The following is a 9,874-nucleotide window of genomic DNA, read 5'->3' as shown; positions in this document are numbered from 1 at the left end:
CAATGTGGAAAACGTCCTATGTTTATGGATCAAAATGTAATGGTTTTTAATTAATTAGAAATTTAAAAAATATTTCATTTATTTGAGAGAGAGAAAGGTAAATTGTATGCACGCAATGGTTTAATTAAAATATGAAAAGAACTTTTCTCCCGTGAACAACAATGTCTGTATCACGGTCACGTTTCCTAACGAACGGAGTTACTTTTCATGGTCAGACGATATATTTCATGCAACCTGCTCGAGACCCGGCCTCTTAATGTTGAAAAGTGGTCGTCTCTCGACGTGTTCCGGCACGAGGGCGCATCCGCAGATAGGAAAATCTTGCCAGTGATGAAGTACACTGAGAGCCATGCACTCTTCTTTGTCTGTTTGCACATTGATTATTTAATATAAGTTTCTTACGAGATTATTTTACTTTATACATAAGCATAAATTTGCAAACAAATTTATTCATTGATTTGAAATCAATGAAATTCATTTATTGATATTAATATTGAAACAAATTTATTCATTAATATTGATATCGAATGAAGAGATTAATCTTTATTTTAAGAATATTTTTGTTTTAGAAATCTTTATTTTTATCTGAAACTTTTACAACTATTTTTCTAAATCGAGGAAAAAAAAATTAAACATTTTTGGTCTTAAAAGCGAAATATTCTTTACAACGACAATAATTTTTAAATAATGTTTTAAATAATGTTAAATAATAAAATTAGGTAATTATTTAGAACAATTTATACATATAGTCGCGTATTTATTGAAGAACTTGATCAAAACCAGTCAGAGTGACGTGATACATGATACGGTTTGATAAATCGACTCTGAAAGTCAGTTCAACATTCGTAACGTCACGTTTGTAATCGTGATTCAACTGAGAAACTCGGAGTTTGTCTTGAGGCAAACTGAGCTCTGTGTGTTTCTTGCGATCCGACAATCAATTCCAAAGATTGTGTGTATATGTTTTATATTTTTTAATCTAGTATTAAAATTACTCTTAAATAAAGAAGAATTCTGTATCTCCCATATACTACTTTAAAAATAATATAAGAAAAAATTACATGTGTAAATACTTTAAACATCTTATTATATAATTTAAACAATATTTAAAAATAATTATTTACATACTTTATTTAATTTGAAGAAATTGATTATGATAAAATTGCAACTAATATTGTTTTTATATTCTTACTTGATTAATATAAAGAATAATTTTTCTCTTTTATATTGATTATTAATAATAAGACAAACATAAGCAATTTATGTCAAATTAATTTTTTAATTTTGTATTAGTGATTTAACATTGTTTAATACATTAAAAGTATCTATTATATAATTTGATTGAAAAAATATTTTTAAAAAGTTTATATTTCTCTCAAAGACAATAAAATTTGTTTTGCAATTTTAATAATTTATCAAAAAATGGAATTACGTTGAATAGATTTCTTAGCATAATCTAATCTCATTTGTATAAAATTATATTTTATTTTAGCAATAATAAAAAAATAGTAATAAAATTATCTACAATTTAATTGAAAAAGTACTTGATTAATAAGAACTAATTTATGTAATTTATTTTTTCAATTTCTTATGTTTTAAGAGCAGTAAAAACTCTTTCAACAACTGTAATAAATTAAAATAAAATTATCTTGTAACGTTTCTTACTAATTAATTTAATTTTCTAAAAAACACATTATATATTTTTTAGTAAAACTATCAAAAAAAAAAAGATTAATAATACATTAATTTACATAAATAATTTTTTTATCAAAATGATAAATTTTAGTTTTTACATAAATAAATTCATCATCACAATAGGAATTTATTTTTTAAAATCAACCGCAATAAAAATAGAATCTTCGTGAATTAATTCAATATTTTGGGGTAATATACAATAGCACGTGGACTCGTTTTTGCGTGTACAATACGCTATATTATACAAACTTGCTACCGCTATCATTTGCACGAGCAAAGCGCAGGCATTTTATTTTATTAAAGGCAATTCCTTGTTCCAACGATTAGCGATTCAGTTCTCGGTTAATTAATTCTTATTACTAATGATTTAGAAGCATATCAAAGCAGTGATTTTGCGATGTATATAGTATAAAAATCGAACCAATAAAGGTTTTCTGAATTACTATTTCAACTATTGTTGTGATATTTGCAATAATCGATCATTATTTGTATAATAGATACATAAGATCGAATACATTTTGCTCGCCGACGAACAAAATTCTTCGAATTGAAAGCTATTTTGTATGTTTAATATATATAAAGAATAAATTACTCAACTTAAGCTTAAAAATATTGAAAATATACTTCATATGTCTATAACTTTTTACGTTGTTGTAATTAATTAAATTTTTGTCAATAAATGTTTGAACCGGTTAAAACACTAAGAAAAAAGAAGAAAAAATATAGAACAAATAAAGTAGATTAACTTGTTTATTTGTTATTTTTATTATATATTATTTATTGCCTGCAAAATTATTTATTCTACATATTTAAGATTAAGAATTTAAAATTGCAAAAATTTGTGATTATAAAATCTTATTAACTTCATGAAAATTAAGATCTGTGTCTGGCCTTCCTATACAAGAAAAAACAAATCAGAGATTTTCTTCAGTACTTCTTCATTCCGAATATCCCATCTGTTACGCTTTGGAAATGAGATTCACGTTATAAACGTGCCTAGACTTCTATTTGAATTGTAAATTACAAATGACTAGTGTTTGATTTACATCAGGATATGAATTCGCTCTCTCTCTCTCTCTCTCTCTCTCTCTCTCTCTCTCTCTCTCTCTCTCTCTCTCTCTCTGTCTTTATCGGAAATCACTTAGCAGCTGCGATAATAATCCTCAACTGATGGAAATGTTACGTACCTACTTCACCTTCGCGTTCGATCACGGCATGAAAGGGAAATGACTGCTTGCCGATCTTAATCTCGCGTTCTCCGTATTCCGGTGGCGGTAGATTGTTCTTCCTGCAGAGGAGTTCCAGAATCTGCGTCGGTCTCTCGCGATCCCTCCAAGCGTTGTAACCGGTGGTACTGTATGCGTTTGCGATTCCACAGTGTGCCCGGTGTCGACTGTAAAATCGATTTTCGATGTCGATTCGCGTCGCACCGATCAGATCGTCGGCCGTCGTGGCGTCGAAGTCCCACACTTGAATCTCTAACATGTAATCTTGTGGGAAGGTCGCCTCGAATTCAAACACACTGTCAGATAATAATAATTTCTCGATGATAATCGCATTAATTAATCTTTCCATATTTACTTGAAATTTAATTTTTTAGTATTGAATCAAATAAAAATAATTATTTTAAGTAAAAGTGACTCAAAATTAAAGAGTTAAATTTTTATTTTATTTATTGTTTTACTAGAGAATTCAAGTTTTTTTACTCTTTATTGCATATTTAAAAAAAAACATATTTGTTAATAAATTAGTTTTCATGTGTAACATCTTATTTCTTAGAATTTCTAGATATATTTATTATTTTATTTTATTTTATTTTATTTTTTTGCTTTCTCGCTAAAGGATCTAACTATTAATTTTTTAAAAATTGCATATATTTATTAGAAACATTACCTAATAAAATATTAATAATTATAATTTTTATTAATATGCGATTTCAAGTGTGTAATTGGATGCAATTGTGTAATTTTTTTATTCAAAATTTATTTATTTATTTAATGGTAAAGATTATACTTTAAAAATATTTAGCATATTTTTATAAAATATTCTATATATGCATATATTAATTATTTTTCATAAAGATGGTACGGCATTAAAAATTAAATTTTGCTGCTGGAAGATTAAAAATTCTATTTCTCATAAATATTGCTTCTTTAAAAAAGAAAAGTACTAGTTATCAAAATACTTTTAATCCTTGTCACGTTTATATGCTACGTTGTTACATTGGGGCAAGAAAGTCCGAGCGTGCAGTTTGAGTGCTGTAAAAAGCACGATACGCACGGATGCACAGATGGATATCGATAAAATATTTCCCGATAACGCCCGAAGGGCACGGCCATAGCCGCGGTGTACCTTGGAAAGAAGCTACGGCAGCTTTTTTGTTGACCTTACCGCCCAAACGTAGGGTTCAATTGATTGGGTATATAATTCTTCCTGTCGCTGATAGAATTTTTTCCCAGCTTCACGCGGAGATACGGGTCGGACTTGCCGCTGAGAGGATCCTTAGGCTGTAAGTTAATGCCTGCGCGAAAAGCAAATTTACTGTCGGCTCGATGCCGCAGATGGGCTTTCCAGTTTACCGAGGAGTATAAGGTGTACTGGAAAATCCCGCGAATAAAGTGAGAAGGTCTAAAGTCACCCTTTTAAATAAGGAAGAAGGTAGAAAATGCTTACACAGAGAAAATGTCCCGTAAATACCTTCCCATTACGAGCTTCCGTTTTATACAATTACTTTCGGCATTTTGACTTAAACTTTTGTTCAGTAAAAATTTAACCCGGGGCCATCTGAAGCCCCATCACGCTTTTATAATTAAGAATAAATATTTTAACAACGGGGCTTCAAATTCAATTTTTTAGAAAAGTTTGTGACTTAATATAAAACCAGTAAGAACGAATAAAACCCTTATAAAAATTGTAATACTGAAATAATATTTATATTAAGTATTGAAAGCACTGTTATTAGTACTTTTAATACTCAAAACGCGTAATAATTAACTGGTAAATTTAATATTGTCCAGTATTATATTTTCATAAGGAAAAACAGCGTTTTTAAAAACGAGTCATGTTTTTCGGTGCACGTGGTATAGCATAGGGAGGCTAACCCTTTACAACGTAGAGTCTAACGAGGAGCTTAACAGGCTCTTGAGGCGGATAATCGTTGCACAGGCCATTAGCCGCGTCTCTCCCGCTTCTCGTTTTGCACGGAAGATTATCAGGATGCGGCCACTGGTATACAGAAATATGTCCCTAAAAGAGAAATCACAACTTATGGCATTTGACATAAATAAACTGAGTGCTTTAGAGGCGTTTAATAAATCTCCGGTGTCGATTTTATTAATTGAACGTTAGCCGTTAATAGTTCGTTCTCAATTAATGTTAATTAATATTAAATAAAATAAAATAAATTCCTCTTTTATTGAAGAATATAAAGGAAACTTTTCTCCACTGCTATTTTCTTACGAAAATCATTCTCTATGTTCCTTTCTAATAATTTGCCAAAGTAAATTTGCGCACATACAGACGCACCTTAAATTTACCAGCATAATTATCTCCGGGGCTTCCGTGCTCGGGACTTTCACCCTTTCTTCCGCGCCACAATTCGAAAGTGCGGAGTCGGTCTTGAAACCCCTCGAATTGCGGCTGCATCTCCAGCTCCGTAGAATAGATCTGATTTCAGTGTCTGAGCACTCAAGTTCGGGCAAGTGCATTAAATAGTACCTTGAACGTCGGCACCGGTTTACGACGAAACGCTGTCGTGATTCCCAATTCTCTATTTCTCTCTTCCTGAGGATTCAACGTGACTCAATAATTTGCATTATCAAATGTTTCGGCTGATTGGCCCTAGTCAATCAGGACTCGTGTACTATGTGATTTCGATCAGTATCGGTTCATTTATCAGCAACGCGATTTACGAGCGATTGGGATTCAAGCTGAATCGAGGAAAATTTCAGAAAACTTCAAGATTTAAAACATTACAAGCAGAGAGAATTGGAAAATCCATAAAGTCCTGTAATTTTAAAGAGGTCATAAAATCCTAATTTAAAATGCTTCTTTTCAATTGCAATTTGTAATGCAATATAAAAACTTTTAGAAAATAAAATATTAGAGAAAGATACAACTAAATTCTAAAGACTAATAAATTACTAAACACTTAAGCAGCTAAGCACCTAACCAATTAAGCTACTAAGCCTTTGAGTCACCAGACACCCAAACAATTAAATTTCTGAACACCCAAACGACTTTAGGCCAGGGATTTCCAAAGTATTGATCGCGGCCCACTAGTAAATCGTTATTTTTTAGCTGGTCACGAAAAGTTTTTTCAGCGATAATAAAAAATAAAATCAAAATTCCAAATAAATTACAAAAGAAATTAATTTTCAAAATTCTTGTACATGAACGTGATTTAACATCGACATTATATTAAAGGTGTCATTAGAAAACAAGCACGTTCTCTTTACATTTTCATACCTCCATGTATAGGTATATATTTGAGAAATTGATTTATAAAATAATAAAAAAAAACCTATAAAAAAATAAAAAGCAGGAAAAGTAAAGGTTGTTTACACGATATACATCAATTTACTCTCATATTGATTTTTTCTGATTTTTTATATTTCCTAAAGCTAGGTAGATCGAGGATGTTTGATGTTTTAAAAATAGGTCGTGGATCTACATAAGCTTAGGACACCCAGATTTAAAGAGATTCTTCGTTTACGTAACATAAGAATTAATCAAATTTTAAGTTTATGATTAACATATACATATATATGGGCATTTTTTTTCTATGTTTTGATATAATTTATATAATTTTTATTAAATAATTTGTAAAATAGAATTAAGTTTTATGAAGGAAGAATTTTAAATTTTAAGTTTTATTTTAATTTAGTGGCAAACACGAAAAATAAGAATTTAAAAAAATTACACTTATAACAAGGAGAATAGAGTTTAAAAATATATAAAAATTCAAAAAATAAAGTTTTATTATTTTTGTGTGAGAAATGTTCATGAATTATAAAATTTATTTTAAATATGATAGTACTAATTACATTTATATGAGATTTAATTTATTACAGGAAATTCTTAGGAAAATGATTATGTTCTAAAATTTAAGAAAAATATTTTAGAGCTTTAAATTTCAACAACGTCTTTCATACGTGTTAATAAATTTTTTGTGCAAATTGGATAAGAAATAATTTCGGCGACAACAATTCCATTTAAAATGGTTTTACAAACCTGGAGGGAGGCAAAATATTTGCTCCACCAATCGAGAGTTTCGTCACCGCTGTCTTTATAAATTTCCACTTTCTTTCTCTTGGTGATGAACTTGAATTTTAATATCCTCTTCGTGATTACAAGCAGTCTTTTCAACTTGGAGTATATGTCGGTTGCAGCCATCCTCTTATATGGAATGAGACCTTTGCTCTCCTCCTTTGAAGAACTATAATCGATCGGCAAAGGTACTACAATGAAAAAACCCAATAATAAAATAAAAGTAGCATTGAAAATTCAATTATTAAAAAAAAAGCATTAAAAAAAATTATAATAATAAAAGTGATAATAAAAATAATGTGATTATTTAAATATAATTCTTTATATCTTCTTCTTTTGTTTATTTTATAGTATTTCTTTATAGTGCATTTAGAAAATTATGTAAAATAAAATAGAGAATTTACGTTTTTTTTTTTTTTTTTAAATATATGGAATACACTTTACACTTGATACACGAGTACCATTTAAATAACAAAAATAATGAGTGCGCACTAACATATTATCGCCGTCTGCCGTTTCGCCAGCTGAAATTTCTGCATGAATTTCGACTCATATATCTGCATATCATAATTCTCTTCGGTTATTAATTGCTCCAGAAACACGTGAATGTTAGGGATAATACAGATCCCGGCGTACTTGAAGCAGCCAAATCCGCGCGAATCGTAAGCCTTTATGGTGATGCTCGGATAGTAAATGTCGAGCTCCGGCATTTCCTTGATGATTAATACGTTTTAGAGCGGGTCCGTTTTCTCGCCATTAATACACGTACATCACGTACATCACGTAGATTTATTTTAATCGTATTTTGATTTCTGACCATCAAAACGATTAGACGTTAAAAATCATTACAGAAAAACTTGATAATCAAAACTGGACCAATCAAACCTTTATTTTTTTAAATATAATTTCCAGATTGTTTAAAGAAGCGTGAAAAAAAGTTTCTTCTTCTATTAAATCGCGTACGTGATGATATTCAATTTAGAGCAGTTTTATTTTTTCTCCATTAATAAAGTAAGTTTATTTTAATTTTTGTATCCTTTGATCTGTGACCTCGCGCAAGCAGTATGTTATGCGCAAGTTTGCTAATTAGCCATTCTCGAGATAATTTTGAAATTACCAGCTCAATCATAATGTGCGGTTGCTCAAAGTTGCTGAATTTCCTAGCGTTCTCCATCACCTCCGACTTGATGTGCACTCCAGCGCACTCCACTATAATTCTCGGCTTGCGTACCGGTGTATATTTTATCTTCCTCATGTCTCGTACACCCCAAAAGATCACCTCCAGCCTGTAGCTCGTCATTTTCGGTCTGATATCCGGTGGGATGCTGTAAATCTTGTCCTCCACCGATGTCGGTACGTCCGAAATCTCTTTGGTCTCTGTCTGCGATTATATATATATACTTTTTTCAATTTTAAAGATATCCATCGTAAAATTGGATGCATTATTTAATAAAACATGTTTATAAGATGTCTCAAAATTTACAAATTAAAATATTAAAATAAAAAACAATATCAGAATAAAAACAAGAGTCTATAGGTGTCAGCGTGAAAGGAGATGCGCAAAAATATTTTCACATAGTTTCGTAATTAGTAAATGCCGACCGAAAGTATATCACCTTTTGGTTTCTTAAGCACTTTATTTAAATCAAATGGATTCAACATTTTATGAGAAACACCTAGTAATGAATACATTTTATATATATAATGCGTTACGAGATTTGAAAAAAATGTTTATTATAAAATGTTAAATCCATTTATATAATTTACTGAAAAGTTAAGCTTAAAAAACCTAAAAATAATATACTTTTGACCGGTATCGTATTACGATTGCATTATAAACAATTTAAAAGTGCAGACACTAACAAGTATAAATTCCTTAAAATACTTGGGTGATGTTTATACGTTACGAATCATAGCAGCATAAGTCTGGTCTAAAAACTCAAGAAAAAACAAGGTTGATAGTTTTTGGCTCACCTTGTATACATTTTGTATCAGATTTTATGATTTCATGGTTTTATATCTTTTCGATATTGAAAAGCGAGAAAATAGACCGATAAGTACAACTTATTGTATGAAAAAAGATTGAAAAATGTCACTTGAGACACCGTGGGGATATTTGTCATGAGAAGAAAAATCGATAACTCACTTCTATCAGCTCAAAAGCTGCGAGGACTGAACCAGTGCAATCTTTTTGCGACTGGAATTTGTACCACTCTAATTTCGGTGGAAAATCAGGCGGCGAGTAAGTTTCCGTGGCGAGTTTCACTAATGGCACCGCGATACATCTGCCACAGAATTCTCTCGTGCCCTGTATTATTTTTTAAAAGATTTGTAATGTTTAAATTTATTAATTAAAGTAATTTGAAATCTTTATTTTTTTATTTCTACTTGAAAATACCAAGAAAGAATAAATTATGTATATAAACAACAGTATCTTCGACATTTTTATTTTTATTTGTATCTCCTTTTAAAAAGTACTAGTTTACTTTTGTATTTCTTCTTTTTCACTTTTTCAAGAAAACGTTGCCAAGAAATTGAACATGTTTATTACTTTGCTTACATATAAATCCTTCTGGAAAGCCTGCAAAATGACTTCAGGTGGTAGAAACTTAATATACTCCTTAGTACCGTGTAAAATAATGGGAGGAAAAATTAACGTCTGGTCCCAAAACGGATCTAAACTTTGTTTTATCACCTGAAAAATTACAAAAGTACAAAAATATATAAAATCAGATTTCCATAAATAATAAATTAGTACAAACATAATTTTCTTAAAACGTATTCTAACTATACATATAATCTTTTTAAATTAAATATTATTATACAAAACTGTGTAATACTTTAATATCTTAAAGATTACCTAAAATAAAAAATTTTAATAAAATATACTGTAATATAAGAAAATTACAAC

At 29.8% G+C, this 9,874-nt stretch overlaps 1 protein-coding gene across 1 annotated transcript; it reads right to left on the bottom strand.

Moving 5' to 3' along the window:
- Positions 1-216: 216 nt before the first annotated feature.
- On the bottom strand, positions 217-9,739 carry LOC118648352 (fer-1-like protein 6). Its single transcript, XM_036294682.1, has 10 exons — positions 9,524-9,739; positions 9,110-9,271; positions 8,081-8,344; positions 7,460-7,676; positions 6,928-7,154; positions 5,221-5,367; positions 4,797-4,941; positions 4,087-4,216; positions 2,883-3,217; positions 217-365 (listed from the first exon to the last, which is right to left on the bottom strand). The coding sequence occupies exons 1-10, from the start codon at positions 9,725-9,727 to the stop codon at positions 226-228; spliced, it is 1,971 nt and encodes a 656-aa protein (XP_036150575.1). The 5' UTR covers positions 9,728-9,739; the 3' UTR covers positions 217-225.
- Between the last annotated feature and the right edge of the window lie 135 nt (positions 9,740-9,874).

The sequence above is a fragment of the Monomorium pharaonis genome, unplaced genomic scaffold (assembly GCF_013373865.1).
Source record: "Monomorium pharaonis isolate MP-MQ-018 unplaced genomic scaffold, ASM1337386v2 scaffold_393, whole genome shotgun sequence".
Taxonomy (NCBI): domain Eukaryota; kingdom Metazoa; phylum Arthropoda; class Insecta; order Hymenoptera; family Formicidae; genus Monomorium; species Monomorium pharaonis.
The sequence above is the reverse complement of the archived record's forward strand: the minus strand, read 5'-3'. Positions and strand labels throughout refer to the sequence as shown.